We start from the raw sequence: 19,329 nt of genomic DNA on the forward strand, positions 1-19,329 counted from the left end.
AAAGGAAAGCCCGTCTGCGCCCGTCAGCGTCCCGGAGGCTGCCGGGCGCGGCCGGGCTGGGCAGGTGAGCTAGGATGACAGTCTATACAAGGGATGCTTTGCTCTCCCTGAGGAGCACCCATAACATCTGTCATAGGGTGTTCCCTAAACCTCCGCGAGGCTTTATTAGATGTCCGGCCTGTGGCTGGCTACCTGGGAAGGGACTTGTCTCTTCTCTTAGTCCCCCCCTTACCAGCAGAAGATGCTTGCTGCTCAACACCAGGTCCCTGGGAAAACATGCGGTCGATGTTCACAACCTCCTGATGGACTCTAAGGCCAACTGTCTGTTCCTAACTGAAACATGGCTGGGGGAGGGTGCAGGACCAGATATTGCCACTGCCATTCCCCAGAGCCATGTTATCTTCCGTAAGGACAGAGCCGTCGGGAAAGGGGGTGGTGTCGCCTTGGTTGTTGATAGGCGCATCACATGTTCCATTCTTCCCTCGGACAACATTCACGGCTGTGAGGTTCTTGCCTTTTCCCTTTCCTTTTCATCCCATCAATCTTGTATGGGTCTTTTGGTCTATAGGCCTCCGGGCCCCTTGGGTACGTTCTTTGAAGAGCTCTATTCGGCTATTTCCACACTATGCCTCAGGTCTAAACATTGTCTGCTCCTAGGCGACTTTAACATCCATATGGATAGAGCGACTGACCCTGACAGCATTAAGCTCAAAGATATTACCTCTTCCTTGGGGCTTATCCCCTATCTTCGGTCTTCCACCCATTGCAAGGGTCACACATTGGATCAGGTATTTTCTACTGTCCCTGTAGTCCTGGCCTCTCTGGCTCCTGTTCTGTGGACTGACCACTTCTTAGCGGACTTTGAGATCCCTTGTACTGAGAAGGGCATCCACAGTGGACAGTGGCGTGAAGCACGCCCCTCCAGAGCCTTCCACCGGGTTTCCCCTGCCATGCTAATGCAGGCTCTCAACACCTACCCATGCCCGCTAACGGGCAACCTGGAATCAGACATCGAGCTTTTACAGCTCTGGCTGACTCAACGGTTAGCTGTCTTAGACCCCCCTCGACCCCACAGGACAGTCTCAGTTAAGGGTTCTGCCCCTTGGTTCTCGCCGGCCTTAGCCGAGAAGCGACGGCATTGCAAAAAAGCTGAAAGGGAGTGGCGTAAGCACTACGACGCCAACTCGAAGGAAACCTATAGAGCCATGGTCAGAGACTACCATCGCGATATTACAGCTGGCAAAAAGTCTTATCTGGCATGCAGGATTGAAGAGGCCTCCAGTTCCTGTAAAGAAATCTTCAGGATAGTTAAGGACTTCATCTCCCCCCCATGGTGTACTCCCAGCACCATGCACTCAGAGTCCTGGATCACCGAACTTGCGGACTTTTTTGCCAGCAAGATTCGGACCATCCAGGCCTCCTTTGGAAAGGCGGGCTCGTCTACTTTTTCTAACTGGCAACCTCCCCTTTCTTGCCTGAACTCTGCTGGCCCTACCCTCTTAAACTTTCCATTGTTGACCTCACAGGCTTCCTTGGACCTCCTCTCCAAATTGAAATCAGGTTCCCCTTTAGACCCCTGTCCGGCTAAATTCCTTGTGTCTATGGCTCCCAGCCTCAACCATCTAATCAACCCGATACTCAATCTCTCCCTCAGTACTGGTGAGGTTCCCCAACTTTGGAAACAGGCCCTTATTCTGCCAATTCTTAAGAAACCTAACCTGAATCCGGACTCTCACGCCAATTATAGACCCTCCTGCCAGCGCTTGCAAAGGTGGTTGAGAAGCACGTTCATGCCACTCTGTCCCACTTTCTCGAGACGAATGGTATACTCCATAAGTCGCAGTCCGGTTTTCGCTCCAATATGAGCACGGAAACAGCATTGCTCGAGGTCACCGAGGCCATTAAAGAAACCTTGGACAGAGGAGGCAGGGCCATGTTGGTCATGCTGGACCTCTCTGCGGCTTTCGACACCGTCCCCCATGACCGTCTCCTCTCTAGACTCTGGGAGATTGGTCTAAGGGGGACGGTGTTTCGGTGGTTTAGGTCTTTCCTCTCGAACCGCCAGCAAACGGTCTGGGCCTCCCCCTATTCTGCGGAGATGCCGCCTTTGGAGGTCGGAGAACCGCAGGGCTCAATTTTGAGCCCGTCGCTTTTTAACATCTATATGACTCCTCTGGCGGCATTGGCGGAAGGCTGTGGAGCCCAGATCGTGTCGTACGCGGACGACACACAACTTCTGTTCACGTGCGATAAGGGCTGCGACTTTGACGGGACATCCATTCGGGGCTGCCTTGGGGCAATATTTGACTGGTTCAGTCATAATTGCCTCAAGTGCAACTCCAATAAGTCCGAAGTACTTTTTTTCGGCTGCCCCGTGGTTCCTGGGTGGAGGGAGTGGTGGCCTCCTGCCATGTTCCCTCCCACCAGCAACTCAGGGGTTGCCAAAAATCTGGGTATCCAGATTGATAACAGCCTCTCTTTTAAAACTCAGGTGGCTGGTCTGGCCGGCAGGTGTTTTGCGATCTTGAAGATGCTGAGGAAGTTTTTGCCTCTTCTTTCTTTAGAGCATAGAAGAATCACGGTTCAGGCCCTGATAGGCTCGCGCCTAGATTATTCTAATATACTTTATCTAGGCCTCCCGGACTTCCTGTTAGCGCGTCTTCAGGTAGTGCAAAACTCCGCAGCCCAGGCTATTTTCGGACTTTCCAGGAGAGCCAGGGCCAGTGATCTTCTTAGAACTCTTCACTGGCTGCCCATCAAGAAGCGAACCACCTTTAAGGCCCTAACCATCGCCTTTAAAGCCCTTCACAGTACTGGCCCTTGTTATCTTCGGAAACGCATCAGTTTCTATTTACCTTCTAGATCTTTGCGTTCTGCCACCCAGGCTAGGGCCGTCAACCCGGTGATCCGACGGGCGCGATGCGGGGGTCGGTCTTTTAAACATCTTGCCCCCCGGTTATGGAACGCTCTTCCGCTGTCTCTCAGATCCAACACCAATCTCCTGGCCTTCAGGAAGGATCTGAAGACCTTGCTGTTCACGCAGTGATTCTTCTCATTCTGCTCTCAGTTCCCCTCCCTTTCTGCCTTCCACTCTGGGTCGGTGACGGTCTTTAGCGCCGGGACACTCTTCGGAGTAGCCGTGCGCTATAAAAGTACCCTACTACCATAACATAACTAACATTCTGCTTCTGTATGCCTTAATATTTTGGAAACGTTTAGGTAAAACTATGATTTAAATGTATATTTTAAAGACATGCACACTGCAGGCTTCTCTGTACTGCACATTGAGTGAGTGGGGTTGTTAAAAACCGCAGACGTCCAGTCACTTAATGAGCAGTGAGTTTGCCTGCTCCCGCCAATCCTGGTGCTGCTCTCATGCTGTGTACATCAAGAGAGCAGCGTTATGATTGGCTGAAGGATGCGGTTGCCAGGCCTAGTGTAGGTCTTTGGTGCAATCTAGTATGCAGACTTGGCACTGCGGGGTGGGAGTATCTTCCCAAGGAGCAATGACCAATCACTGTAATAGCCTATTGTGAAGCCATGCAGTGATTGGTCATTTCTGCCATCGCTAAGCTGATCGGCCAGTTTTCTGTATCTCCCTCTTGGTGAGCGAAAGGCAGGCTCAAGTCACTCACAGTCACGATCCGGATAAGTTAAGGAGTGGACGACACAACACTACTTTGGTCAAGCGACTAACAACAGCCAGCCACTGAGCAAAAGTAAAGTAGGTGGCACAACAGTGGAAATAGATAAAGGAAGGGGCACCGGCAGACAGGAGTTAAAGTTTAGTGGGGAGAATGGGAAGAAGCAGGATACGACCAGAAATGACGAAGAGGTGAGGTTGAGTTCGGTAAGATTTGGTTAATAACAGCAATGACAACCCCCAAACCTTACCGAACCCAAACTCACCCCCGCTGGTTCAATGAGCATGAAAACGTGGCCCTTATAATTTTGCATTACATCACATGCTGCATCTCCATTTGGCCTATCTGGAATGGAGGGATCTGGTGTCAACAAAAGTCTATCGGTAAATACTTGAGCATTTCCAACTGCAAACTGTGTTTGTTTTTGCAAACTTATTACAATTTTCATTTTATTAAAAATAAACGTAGTTGTTCCAAGGGTTGTGCGGTGTTAGCGGTTGGTGGGATTGGTTCTATTTAACTGTTGTAAGTCCAATACATGAATGCAAGTGAGCTTGGACTTAATTTCCCTGTTTTTTGCCGTCCTGTAGTGAATCTCTGAAGGGGAAACATCCTTTACAAAGCAACTTTTACCACGCAGTGCCTTTACGACACAACTTTTACAACGCAAACCATTACAACGCATTGCGCTGGGGGGCGCTCTAGGATAGGGAATACGTTTAATTTACTATCCAACACCTTCCCTAGTGTCCACGGGGACTGGAGTTGGAATAGTAAATTAAACTATTCACTATCCAGCACCCCAAAGCGCTATGCGTTGTAAAGGTTTGCGATGTAAAAACCACGTTGTAAAGGCATGCGATGTAAAAGCATGCGTTGTAATGTCATACATCCTCTCTGAAGTGGTCCCGGTGACGCGTAGCGCTATGCATAGCTAACACAAATACATTTTCAAATAGCAACCTGCATTAAGTAATGTAACTCCCATTGATATTTAGTTAAAAGAGTATTGATCAAAGATGCACCAGTCTCCGCGCTGTGTGCCAAATACCTGATAATGCTCAGTTTGTATATAAACAGAATGCTGTTTTTGCCCAGATGCCTCTTTATCTAAAGTCGTTATTTAATCAGTTTTATGTACTTTGTGTTCCAGTTGGAACAGATGCACATGGTGATTATTTTAGATACGATAAGCATTTTAGATAATGGAAAGCTAAAAGAGCACAATTTAATTAGAGAGCATAGGGAATTAGATATTGTTTAGGAATTGTCAGTGCGCCTATATCCAGTTCACCGTGTTTTTACCTCTGGGCCTTACAGACATTAATTATAGAAAAGGAATCTCGCTCGGTGGGGCCGTCCAACAAGCTCGATGTTTCCACAGAGGCGCCGCTGTGACGAAATTTGTGACAAGAGGTAGCACAATACAGCAAGATTTTAGTTTTTTATGTTCAATAACGTTCTTGCCGAGGCATTAAATAAATGTGTGTTTTATTATAGCTTTAAAAAACGTAGGGGCATATTATCAAGTACGGCGTTAACATTATCGCCACTTTAGCGGCAGACAACTGCTACTAAAGCAGCGATAATGGGCTTGATAATATGCTGTAGAGAATTCCCATAGAAGCCCATGTTCACACCAGAACATGGGCTTCTATGGTAATTCACAAGGGCGTATTATCAAGCCCACTATCGGGCCGTTTCTTGATAATATGCCCCGCACTTCTATCGGCTTCTGGCGTCCATGTGCTGGATTCGACCTCGTGACCATAAGAAGAACACGGGGGCATATTATCAAGGACGGGTGTTAAAATTATCGCCGCTTTAGCGGCAGAAAACAACCGCTAAAGCGGCGATAAGCCCATTATCGCAGCGTAAGCGGCAGTTTTCTGCCACTAAAGCAGCGATAATTTTAACGCCCGTCCTTGATAATATGCCTCACGATTTTTGCAGTTTTTTATGGACTTGACTCGAAACGCTTTGCACAAGCAACAGATACAATCTGTCACTCCACAGGAGCCTGGCTCTCTTTGAAAGGTTAGGGCTCGAGGTAGCCATTGGATCGGTTTCACTTAAAGCACTGGGTGTAATTTAAAAGTCCTGAAGCCCCCCTCCCCCACTCCACGGGGCCTTCATGATCCATGGCCTTTGTAGGTAAGTCTGCTGTCATAACTAGACTTTCGGAATTGCTTTATGCCTTCTTACTTTCTCAAATTTGCTTCAAAATGCACCATTTGGCCACTCTTTTTTCAAAATTTTCTCGGGTGAGGGAGGGGGAGCCCCCCCCCCCCCTTTCCCAATCCCCCTAATGCCTGTTGGGCTGGCTTGTTCCCCACAGTGCACTCAGTCACAACTTTTACGCCTCACCACTTTCAAATGTCATCAGGTGCCACTGCCAGCACATTTTTCTACAGACGAAGTAAACCATTGTTAGCACTGTGCACCTCTTAAATAACCCGCCACTAAAATACTGCCTAGTATGAAAAGCATTAAATACATCTTGGAAAAAAAAGAAATCTTCGTGTTGTACTATTTTTGGGATGTATGACATTACAACGCATGCTTTTACCACGCATGCTTTTACATCGCAGTTTTTACAACGCATACCATTACAACGCATAGCGCTTTAGGGTGCTGGATAGTGAATAGTTTAATTTACTATTCCAACTCCAGTCCCCGTGGATAGTAGGGAAAGTGTTGGATAGTAAATTAAATCTATTCCCTAACCTAGAGCGCCCCCCAGCGCAATGCGTTGTAATGGTTTGCGTTGTAAAAGTTGCGATGTAAAAGCACTGCGTGGTAAAAGTTGCGTTGTAAAGGATGTTTCCCACTATTTTCGTTATGTGGTTATAAAAGGCCAGGCAAGGCCAGGCCTGCACACGCAGATACATACAAACGCAACAAATGCGGGTTGTACTTTCACTCAAAAATAGAGGGGCATATTACCAACAGTTAGCGATATTTATCGCTAACTGAGCTTAGCGTTAGTTTTTTTTACGCCGCGCTTCGCCCAATATTATCGCTGAGAGAACGTCCTATTACCAACGTTTATCTCAAAAGCGATAATATTGCAGGCGTTAGCATGAATATTGCTGGAAAATAAGCGGTGTTCAGGCATTAGCGTGCAAATGCTGTTAGCCATGTTATCCACCTCCCATTGGATAACATGGCTAAGAACTGGTATTTGCAGGCGTTAGCGTTTGGCGATATTCGCGTTAGCGTGAATATTTCCATCGCTTCGCATTTCTTGGTAATATGCGATAGCGAGGTTAGCGACTGCTTTCAGTCGCTAACCGTTTGGGTACTCCCACTTTGCATGTCATTAGCGATAAATATCGCTGACATGCAAAGCGGGCCCCAAACCGCTCGCTATCGCCTACAAGCTGTCGCTACCTGGTGTTAGCGACAGCTTGGTAATAGGACGATGGAATTATCGTCGCTTAGCGGCCGAAAACGGCCGCTAAAGTGGCGATAATTCAATATCGCCACCCTTGGTAATATGCCCCAGAGACAGGGGTTTTCTCCAATTCTTTTAATCTTTAAAAGCACAAAAGTACCCAACAACGGTGTTTTTTGTGAGTATGAGGATATGACTCCAGATATATAAAAAAATGAGGTTCCAGTTATGATTTTGAAATAAACCTCGTGTTCAAGTCCTTGCCTCGTGTTCGGCGGCAACTCCCTGATATGTAAACGAACATTGCCATCTAGTGATCATCAAAAATACTGCCGCTTCTCTGTGCTCAACCTAAATTGGGTAAATGAATTCATTGTATTCTTTTAGACAATTACCACACAATTTAAGTTTAGAGCATCTGTGTGAACACTAACGACATGTAGTTGCAGACATGAGATAAGAGGCGCACTTTCTGAACATATTCAGAAGGACATTTGAGAGAGCATTTGATGACTTCTAAATACGTCTGAAAAAGCCATTGAAATCTGTGGGATTAGATTTGTGAAAATGCAGGACAGATCTGACAACATATATCATCTTGACAGAAAGTAGGATCTGTTATTTTAACACAGATTAATACTTCCTGGCCAGGTAGAATCCGAATGCAGCAATCAGAAGCTGAAAAGTGACTAGTTATTCTTAGCAAAGGGTCTGCCACTTCAGAGCACCACTGCACAGCACAACACGTTTTTTTGTAACTTGTGATGCCTTTGTAATATAAACCATTTTTGTGTGCAAATAATGTGGCAAGTGCTGTACGTGCATACTTATGTGGAAAACAGCATAGACTTTGAGTTGTATAATGTCAGTGCCAGTGCCCCTGGGTATAAGTTGTTTAACTCTGCGAGTGGCAATGAGGAGGGAGGGGGTAAGTGAAGATGACATCAAGGTGATGGAAATGGACCACCGGGATCCTAACTGGGGAGAGATCTGATTAACCTAAAAGTAGGTGGGTTTGTGAGGTAGCCTAAAAATCCAAGTAGATAGATCTTGGAGGGCAGTGGTTGAGGGAACGGTGCGTGGTTTTATTAGGGCAAATGGGCATGGAGCGTATAAAAAGTGGGATATTCCGACAGTTCACATGCCAGTATTTTTAGGCTCTCTCTTAACACAAAAGGGGTCTTAAGGGAGTGTTTATTGACTGCTGCTGCATTACTCCCAATCAGTCATCCAAACAAAAAATAAATGCATCCAGTCAGAGGGGGCATGTCACATGGATAGGTCACAAAACAAAAGCAAACGTTTCCTAGAGACCCAGTCAGACTCCTTTGGTGAGACATTGGGCAGGTTTGGCCCTGTGATTACACTGTCTGAGGGTCTGTGAGCAGTGGGGTAACAAAAGCCCCCTCTGGCACAGGCAGACCCCTGGCTTGAGAGCTTTGGACTGGGTCCGGAGTGTGGAGGAGCCCCTGCATGTATTTCACAGGGGGACCCCTTCAGGGTTCTTTACGCCACTGTCTGTGAGCTGAAGCCTGAAACCTGACTTTTGTGGGTTACAACAGTGGCAAACATATCATTGTATGTGGTCCATTGGTTGTATGTTCTTTCATAATATCAACATTTTTATTATCACATATTTTGGTCCTGATAAATGCCGTACATCTGTTAGTAGGGTATGAGATTAGCAGAAACATGTTGACCCAGGTATCACAACTGAGTTGAAGTCAGATCACCCACATTTTTTAATAGACTCCTTGGGGAGATTGAATCAAAATTTGTTTTAACTTCACCAAGATATATTTTTAAACTATATGCTGATCAGACTACACTCTGCTATTCCCACACACACTTAGTATTTTGTAAAAAAACTTTAAGAGCTCCTCAAAAAATGGGAGTTGTAGCCCACACCCCCACCCACTGGACAGTGGTGTGACGAGGATCCCTATGATGAATCATGCCACCGAAGGGTGGGTGATGGTTCTCATCCTTAAAACAAAACATTTTGTTTGTGATCAGGAGACTTTTGCTTTTGTTTTGTGACCTAAGCAATCTGACTGGTCCACTGACTGGATGCATTTATTTTGTGTTAGGGTAATTTAAGGCTGCTATATCATGGCCCAGTGTTCTTTTATTTTCAAGAGGTGGAGAGCTGAGTGCAGCTCTTAATTAGTGCAGGTGTTTGCAGATGATGGGCACCAGCTCTAATTTGTGGCACTAGACTTATTTTTAAACATTTCATTTTGAATCAGAGAAAGGCATAAAACTGAGAAAGGAAGTTGAGAAAGATAAGGAAACATTGAAAAAATATGAAGGGGGTTCAAATGAACCCGAACGAATGAGATAAAGAGAAAGGAAGTGTAGGGTGGTGGTTAAAAGAGACATGAGGATGAACCAAAAGTAGGTAGCCTTTGTCTTAGGCAACTTAGGCATTCAGCAGTGCTGGCGGTGGACTTGGAAGAAAAATGTTGGGCTCATGCACTAATTTTATTTGACAAATTAAGCACTGATCCCTGCATTCCATGGCTGTTCAGGCCTTTCTTGTGCCCCTGAGCACGCATGGGGCATTGCTGTGTTTTAAAGTGGTAGATGCAACATGGGTAGTAATTTAAATGGATAGCTGCAAAGTGACTCTATTTAATGGGTGACACCTGCAGTCAACCGTTAACACCAAGCAATGTCACTTTGCATGCTCGATCTTTTGAGCCCATTATTACAATGGTGAAAGGAAAACTACAACATCCGGAATGCAATGTTGACTGGCTAAAAAGACTGGGATACAGGAGAAACATTAAGGTAGATTTACACGCAAAAAGGTAGCCACTAGGCTAGAGGTACTACTCCAAAATTGAGGCACAAGAAAAAGCTGTAGTAAGTCCTTTTTAGGTCTCGCGACCTGTCAATGCGCATGCGCATTGAGCGGAGCGAGACTATAGGGGCTTAAACAGACTTTAACTAACTGGCGATTTGATGCTGTGCCCGTGCGCTTTTAGGTCAATGCGCAAGCGCATTGACCTAAAATGCGCGTGCACAGCATCAAATCGCCAGCCATCTGTTCCCCTGCAGCTCTTCCCGCTCCGCCCCACAAGCTTCCCCCAGCGTGCGCTCTGGCTCAGCCGAGCCGCACTCCTCCCACACCTTTGAAGTGAAGCTTCACTTCAAAGGCCCCTGTTTTACTTTCGGTGTGACACAGTGCCTTCTAATTGCTGGGTGAGCTTACACTCAAAAACTTTCCCTTTGACGGCCGCAGGCCGTCTCTCGTGTTTCTCCTCCCCCCTCCCAGTGTTTTTTTTTTTAACTTGTTTTACTTGCCATCATGCATCCTAATCCAAACTTCTGCAGTTGACTGACGTGGTGTGATTCTCTGTAAAGGACTTTATTTCACTATGGCTTCAAGTGTAAAACAACCATTGAAAATGCAATAGGCCTCGCCTTTTATTAAGTTAAAGCCATTGGCTTTGCTAAACAATACCATTAGCTAAGCAAATGACTTTAACTTAATCAAAGGCGAGACCTATTGCATTTTCAATGCTTGTTTTGGACTGGTATTAGCCAAGACCGGATTTTTACCAAAACCACAGATATAATATACTTGCTTACATGGATTTTTAGTCAGCCCTCTTCATCCACTGGTCTGTTATTGTGTCATTTACATATTTCTTCTGCTCTCTATAGAATGCGGTATGGTGCAGTGGGTCAGCCCACTTCAGCCACTGGCTAACTTCACTATGAGTGACAACGTTCTGCTTTTTCATAAGAAGCACATCGGCACACAAAGTAGTTCTGTTCAGTGCCAGGAACCACTATTAAAATGTGTTTTTTTAAAGTAAAACATATTTTTTCTGTCAGTCAGTGTTTATATTTTATGTTAGCGGAGGCCCCACAGATCCCGTAAAAGTAAAGTTTAGAGAAGCCATGGCAAAACAAGCATTGGTGAAGCCAAATGTGTGGCAGCCAAAGCCAGAACCAATGACTTTGTCTGTGGTTCTGGCTTAACATTGTAAAGTCAAATTCTTCAACTTCAAGAATCCTTATCACTTTTGCCTAATAGTACATCACAGTGACAATAACACAGGGTGGTGGGGAAGCAGGTTGGTTACGTCACGTTATGGTTTTATTACTTTTGACTTAACATCGTTAGTTCCGGCTTGATTACTGGTCAGCATTATGGTGCTTGGAGTCTTCCTCACCTTTACCGGTCAAGTAAAGTTTCCTTTATGTAGGTATATACTGCTCATATATTCAACAAGACACTTAAAATGGGAGCGATCAGAGCAATTTCACTTTTTGGCATCATTGTTTTCACGATGATTCTTGTTACTTTCAGACTCTATATCCACTGAGCAATTGGTACTTTGAGTCAACTTCACACTCGTGAGTCAGATACTGTTTTTTGCAGTTAGTCATTTGAACATGTATTTTGCTATAGTTTCAGCTCCTCAGAGAGAAATAACGTTTTTATCTCATGTTCAATGTGCACCTCACATACAATTTCTTTGTAAAAAAATACTTTGTTGAAAGAAATTGATATTTTCTCTGATACGCTGACACTACAGCGAAACATGTGTCAGAGAATATCTTGGGGAAATATACTGTAATTGACTACGAAAAAAGAAAGAGAATTTTGAGTGGTGTATATGAAGATGGCTCAAAGTACCACAATGCTGAGTGCTGATCAAGCCTTGCACCAAATTCACCTGCAAAGTTTCTTCCCACTTTTAATGTTACACTAACAGTCACTATCCAATGTGAAATGCCTATATCGCTGAAGAGCATCGATGAGAGTTGCCAGCCTCCATCCTGCTAGGATTAACTCTTAGGGTGAGAGGGCAGTCCTATCGCTGTTCCCATTCAACCACCCACCGTCCTACTGAGGCCGAATCCAGTGCTTCCCTAGGACACGGTAAAGGTGCTGCCTTAAGGCGTCATCAATAAGAGTAGGACCGGCTTTAGGGCAGTGCGACTGGTGCAGCCGCAGTGGGTGCTCACCTGAAAAGATGTGTTTGGCAATTGCTTATATTTTAAAAACACCTGCTGCAGAGTTCCTTGTGTGTCCAACTTTCAGGCAGCAATAAAAAAGTCAAGGCAGCTCTTGTTATGAATATTCCTGCTAGTGGGAGAGATCGGAGTTTGTCTAGTGGCAGTGTTGACTTGCCATAAAGTAGCACAGAGCATGAATATGCCTGCTGCAAAGAACAGATCTGTATTTTATGTGGATAGCTGAGTGAATTAGTAATGCTAGCCTTTACCAATGATTTAGAACAAATCAAATGTATGTGAGACAGGGGATATAGAGAGTCAAGGGGCACATTTGCTGGGTGGTAGTGAGGGAATCCTAGGAGGAGGTCGTTTGTAGGCCAGTGCGGAGTTCCGCAAACATGAAGTGACAAAAAAACTCCACATAGTTCTACCCATGCGGCAGCTCACGCTCGACAACTTACTGTTGGTGAGCACGAGCGGGGGAAAACTCTGTTCTGCTATGCAGATCAGAGTTTTCTGCACTTCGCGAGTTCCACAGAGCGCAGAGTGTAGAAAACACTGAAAACTCAGCAAATGGAGCGGAGTTCACAACCCAGGCCTAGTAGTTTGGGAGGGGTTTGTGGGGGTGCCAACGTCGCACCGGGGCCCACCAGCGCTAAAGCCAGCCATGATTAAGAGATATCAAATTATAACAAAAGTCCTGCAAATAAGCATCTTTCGTAGGCAGCTGGTAACATTCTTAACTGAAAATGTTTTTGGATCACTGAAAATCCTTGTACAGTCCCTGACTGAAACTGTCACCAACCGGTAAAACCCTGCTCTTCTGGCTCTTGTTTTATTTGAGCACACGCTTGGCTTTTATAAACTGCATGCACAACATGACCCTGCTCTGCCTGAGCTTCCTTGCACAGACGTTTTCGAAAAATACATCCCTTTGGTACTGACCACGCTCCCTTTTGTTTTTTGTAGCAAACCCTGACCTCCCCAGGGAGCGTCGGCTCGTCTCGGGGCCCCAGCGTGCCCGGATCTCCTTCAAGCATTGTGGTAAGTTTTTTTTTTTTTTTTTACCCAGCTCTCTTTATTAAATGTACAGATTCCTGTAACTGCGCATGCTCAGATGCGGAACTCAGCATCCGGGGAGACTACACAGCAGTTGTGCAACATCTCTGAGGGAACAACATACTTATTTATTTATTTATCTGTTTATATATTTAGGGAAGTCGATTTTTCTAGAGTGCATACATAATCCCTAAAAATATTTTAGGTAACTGTACAAAAGAATACAAACATAATACAGTTGAGGTGCACAATAAACAATGGTCAGGAACAAGTAAAAAGTTACATGAATTAGACATCTTGGCAGGATGTAAGTTGCAGGCAACATGTAAAATACCAGTTTGGCTATGGAAGTGCTGAGTGCAGCGTACAATGCAATCTCGTTGGTACCTAGGCATATAGATGGGTTCAGCAATGTTATGTTTGGTATCCAGTCACGAAGGATAGAAGTGACTCATGTCGCAATAGGATGTGGACATAGTGTGCAAGAGAATCTTAGAAGGTGATTGGCAGTTTCAAATCTGTGCGTTTTTTCTGCCTTGTCCTATATGCATGCCCCCTTTTTTTTATTACATAGCTGTTGGAAATGTCGCTACTTGAATGTGGTGTTGCGGTGGAATGGGGGGTCTCTGAGCTCTCCTAACTGGAAATCAAGGAAAGAGCTATATCCACCAATGCAGTGAGGGCATGCCCAACTCCCACTGTGCCCTAGACGACTCTATTTTTTTAAAAATAGTTATTGATTTTTTTCGGAAACCCAATAGAGTAAAATTTTGTAAACGATATTTAGGCCACAATATTGATGTAAGACAATATTTACAACCTTTAATTTAGCATATCAGACACCATGACCCATCTTGAAGCTCAGAGTAAGGAGTCTGACCAGTTTAATACATCACCCGGATACATTTGCTCTTGTTTACTGATCGAGAAGCCAAAACTTTACTCTCTTCAAAAAGTAGCTAGCGCTGATGTAAAGTTGTTCCGATGAGCGTGGGCTTCGTGCAGTGTGTTTTTTGTAAGCCTCTTATCTCTCTTGCACACAAGGTGGAAAATCTTGTTGCTGCCACAATCTCATGTTTATAATTAGGACATTCCCTCTTTCTGAGAAGAGATCGAGCATGTGGCCTGTAGGGAACAAAACCAGTTTGTGACTTTTCAATGCCTGTTTGGATCAGATGAATATTTTTTGGTGCATGTTTATGTAAAATGTACACCTATGATTAAAACTAAAATCCCATTTCGCAAGTGTGAACATAATTACAAATGTACATGCCATCAACCATGAATACACTGGAAATGAATAATCACACTGTGCAGATGGAAATCGAAGGTGGGGGTGAATGGATGCCCAATGCGCACAAATTTCATGACGCCATTTTGGGGTGTGCAGGCTGAGTCCTGCTGATAATTTTTTCTCTTCTAGATCTGTCGAAAGTGCGTGTTTTTTCTTTCAGGTTAGGAATCGTAGGAGATGACTGGTACAAATATCTATTGCCTGGTAAACTATGTCTATATGATAGGAATATAATACTAGTGTCAAAATTATTTCAAGACAAGTATTTTTCTTTTAGTAAAACCGACTGAAAAGATTTAAACATGGAAATCATTAATCCATCTTATAAAAAAGACTTATGGCCTCATTTATAGATGGACGGTAAGTGGGCGTCCACCAAAAACATTCAGCAAACGTCCCGTCCAACTCAATCTGCGATTAAAGGTGCAAAAAGTTCTAAATGCCCAATGGCCTATCCTCATCGCTTCTCCTATTGGACACATCTTTGCGGTGGATTAGCCGCAGCAAAATCCCCAAATCCATGGTGCTGGAAGACCAACCCTATTTAGGACGGGGTTTCTAAGGCGGATTTTCTTGCCCAGGGTCCTTGTTTTGGTATGGCAGACCAAGGAGGTAAAAACAATCAGTGTCCCCAGTGCACTGGAAAAAAAATCACAACACATCATAGACACTTCTTTTTCCAGAAACAACCACCCCTGCCTCCATAGACACTTTTCTTTGAAAGGTAAAAAAACATGTGTGCCAGTCTGTCATTCCACTACAGCATGCTAGACTAGTTGGCATTGAGTAATTTCATCAAAAGTGCTCCTGCCATTTCAGCGAAAGCACTTTTGGTGAAAAATTCCCACCTGTACTGCGGAGATCCCATCATTTGACTGGCCAGTCGACAAGTTTTTAATCAGTCCGTTAGGAAAGTGCAAAAAATCATACATTATTTTTCCACATATGCATTAAACAATCAAGTCAGGTATGGATATTTTGATGTATATTCACCCATATTGGAAGAGAAGTTTCACACAGAACAGTGCACTGAAAGTGGTTAAAATTTCCCGACGTTTTGCATTCACCACCAATATATTGGATCATGTGACCGATCAGTGCATGTACCTTTGTCAAGCTGTTTTCAACTTTACATAGTACTGTGTTGGTTTAACGAAGCCTTCTCTCTTTCAGGCTAAAATGGACAATAAGGTTTTGGGGTATAAGGACCTGGCCGCTATTCCAAAGGACAAGGCAATCCTGGACATTGAGCGCCCTGATTTAATGATCTACGAGCCCCACTTCACATACTCTATCCTGGAGCACACAGAGATGCCTCGGAGTCGAGAGGTAGGTTAACCTTCCCCTTATCGGGATCAGAATGATCAGCAGGTTTGCGGTGAGTCTCTGTAAACCATCATGGTGATACCACAGTATTAAACGAAGGACATGGCACCTTTCCCTGGGATGAGCTCAATGAGATACACCAGTCAGGCCCCTCAACTACCATGACATGGTGTCCAGAACTTGTAGATCTCTACTCCTGGATTTGTACATGAACCCTAACCACAGCTACATCTTCAGCCAACTCTCCATTTTGGCAACATAGATGGCCACTGACAAGGAAGTCAGCATCTAGTCACAATAGCAGCGGTTGTTGATATAAAAAGTGAATTTATAGACATTACACCTGCATAGTATGTGTAACCTCATAGTAAACGTTTGTAAGTCTTTTGCAAGAAGTAATGAGCCCAGCTAAAATTTCATGTGCACACATTACAAGTAGGCAAGCAGATTAAAAATACATGGTACAGAATGTATATGCATTACCATGCCTGATTGGTCCTAAGAAAAGAAGAAAGAAAACTGCGGTGATCCTGAAAGATGCTTTAGCACAGCAGGCAGTGTGATGGCAGCTAAAATCATTTTGTTTCATGGTCAATATCCTCGCCCTAGTCACAGAGGCAGACTTCTCTCCACGACTGGGCTGCAGCCCTCTCCGCCACAAGATTGGTTGTATTATTTGCTTGTTGTCTTCCTGTATCTCAGGAGTAGTTGTGAGGATATGCTCCGCAGGATTTTCAAGAAGAGAAGAAAAGTGCTGAATTCTCATTTCTCCAGGATCTTTTTGTATGATCTTAGCAGTTTTAGAATTCTGTGTAGAAAAGAGATACACATATGCATGCAAGGTATGGTAGCACGAGGAAAAAAATGAATCCAAAAACATTGTAGAAAAGTATAGACAAGCAGCTTACTATGCACAATAAATGCCCTGCTTAAATATGTCCCCACAAACATGTCCACCTAATCCTACAACCAAATCCTTGGCCCAAAATATGGTAGGACGGAAGTAAGAAAAGTATATTAACCTAAGCCTAAAATATGTAGGAAATTAGTTTGTAATTTTTGACATTACTTGTCTAGGAATATGTGTTTTTTTCTAAATATGTTTTTGCAATTTATATTTTAACATGGAACCCCTTGTACAGGGTGAGACAGTCTGAGGGCTTCATTTACTAATTAAAAGTTACCATTTGTGAATGGAGTTTGTCATTGACTCCTCCTGGTAAGAACCCAGATACTGCATTATTATATTTATGCCATGTGTTGCTGGATGGGCTCTGCCTATTGGGATCACTCTTGGGGTTCCAACAATGGCATACATTCTCTAAATGGTCAATACATACAACAAGGAGGATGGGAATTCGACTTAGGGAGTTAAATGGGTAACAAGACACATTTTGAGTTACCATTGAGTGAGGAAAGGGCATGTGACCTCAACTTTAAGACATTTTTAGAGATCCTTGAAATAATCAAAGCAAGCCACTGAACCCATTATTGCATATCCTTTCTTTGTTAATTGTCCAACACTAGCATACGACTTCTTGCAGCCCATGACACGGGGTGCAAGCAGCTGTTCTGGAACGTTAATGAGGAATCTGCTGCTCACCCTACCAGCTACATTTGAAACTGGGTCTGAGTTTATCAAGATGAGAAAACCTCTTGGTACCCACATCACTAGGTCTTGTGGTTACCCTTAAGTCAGCTTAAGCAAACAGCGTCCGATGCTTCACCTCACTTGCCGCTATCCCACCATTGTTGACTGATTATACTACTACATATAGCGACTCTGAATATCATGGTGCAAGAATATCATGGACAAAATATTAAAGAGCACAATATCGAAAGATAAGGGCATATATAGGAGGTATACATTTACTACTTCTAACTCCACCTCTTTGTATCTTGAAGGTATATGTATTGTCAAGTTATATATATATGAAGTTAGGTATAGAAAATCTATACTTAACTTTCAATATTTGGGATTCAGTTTTTTGTCCTCGATATTTTGATACCTCAATATTCTAGCTTTGATATTTAGGAATCATACTTTACCGAGCGATTCACTGGGATAGCACATAAGCACTGTTTAATGCACCTCTAACAATGTGGCCCTTAAACTAAACATATTTTTCTGTCTTGTACCCACCAGCGATCCCTCTCACCAAAGTCCATGTCTCCACCCCCATCCCCAGAGGTAAGTGCCAGATGATATCAAGAAACTATCCCAACACTTGCAGCCAAGCAGAGGCACTGTTTAGACATTTTAGACATCTATCCATTCAGCAGTGTATTGTACCAGTGGGTGCTGCCTCAGGCAGGTGATGTGTAGAGGTTGCAGTGATGCAATGGAGGCGGGAGTGGATCATCTCAGAATATGTTTCTAAACATGCTTAACATAGATTTTTCAGGAATGGAGCTGTAAACATTCCAAACTCCATAATGCTTCTACGGGTTTGTTTTCAACTCTGTAACCCAATTCCTGTGCCTGTGTCCTTTTTAGGCCTATGGAACTTAAAATAGACACATGACAAAGTTTACATTCATGCCCCACAGTTACTAGCCAGTATCCTTCCTTCTGTAGATTTTTTAAAATGTACTCACCTTTGACTACGCAGAACTAAGTGCGGTTCCTGTGCACCGAAATTTCTACTTTTCTTTAAACAATGTCTTCTCCTCTTTATACAAAACCAAAAAAGGCACTCCAATTATGCTCTGCCTTCGTGCCAAGTTTGATGTCAGTTCATCTGACATGGTTTGTTGTACATTTGTCAAATCATACCTGTGAAAAATAACTTTTGGGGACCTTACTGTAACCCTCCCAACCAATCTGCACAACGTATTCCAAGAATGGATAGGTGTAACAAATCCAACCATCTTGTTGTCCTGAAAAATATAATGCACTCTAGTTTGATTGTCTGTAATAGTCCCTGTAAAAGGCACGTGTCTGGCTGTAATATCAGCAATCTTGCCCTTGAACCTTCACAAACACAGCAGTCAGTCACAGCCTTGATCTCAGGATAACCAACGGACACATTTTAAGGCATTATGGCAAAAAGACAACTATGCATAGGTTTCAACCTATGATACAGATCTTACTCAAACTTAATATTAGTCTTAAGAGAACTTCTTGTTCCTATATATCACCTTTCTGGTACTTGAGCGTCTTTCTACATGGGCAATCTAATTACTTGAATGAACATCCCAAGCATAAAATTGCTACCTTCTGCAATTTTTTTAATTTCATGCAGCTCTTCTGAATGACAATTAAAAAGTTAGAAAACGATAGAAAGAAAAAAGATTGAAAGAGGTTTGAACTTTATGACAATTATGCCAGTACATCAAGATCCCTGAGCAATCTAATAATTTTTTTCAACATTGCCCATGGTACATCTCATCCCTTAAATGCTACCTGGAATGTTCAATAAATCATACCATCCCTAGGGCAGGTCTTTGTCCTCATGGTGGTGCGAAAAAGACAAGCAACTAGTCGGAATGCGGCAGCATGGCCTTTTTTTTGGCCTGATCTTTTATAGAAAATACATTTGACATCCAGGATGGATTTCCTGCATGGGCAGGACAAGACGGGTCCGTTGTATATAGATTCAATTTCCCTAATACAAATTAATGTTTTGCTT

The 19,329-nt window shown here is 43.8% G+C and overlaps 1 protein-coding gene across 1 annotated transcript in view; it reads left to right on the plus strand.

The window, feature by feature from the left end:
* DMTN (dematin actin binding protein) overlaps positions 1-19,329 on the plus strand; it is a 229,450-nt gene that overhangs the window by 127,438 nt on the left and 82,683 nt on the right. The window contains exons 4-6 of the mRNA XM_078666358.1: positions 12,988-13,062; positions 15,545-15,700; positions 17,844-17,888. Coding sequence (XP_078522484.1) covers positions 12,988-13,062; positions 15,545-15,700; positions 17,844-17,888 — 276 coding nt within the window. The remainder of the gene's footprint in view (positions 1-12,987; positions 13,063-15,544; positions 15,701-17,843; positions 17,889-19,329) is intronic.

Source organism: Lissotriton helveticus, chromosome 11 (genome assembly GCF_964261635.1).
Source record: "Lissotriton helveticus chromosome 11, aLisHel1.1, whole genome shotgun sequence".
In the NCBI taxonomy this organism is placed as follows: domain Eukaryota; kingdom Metazoa; phylum Chordata; class Amphibia; order Caudata; family Salamandridae; genus Lissotriton; species Lissotriton helveticus.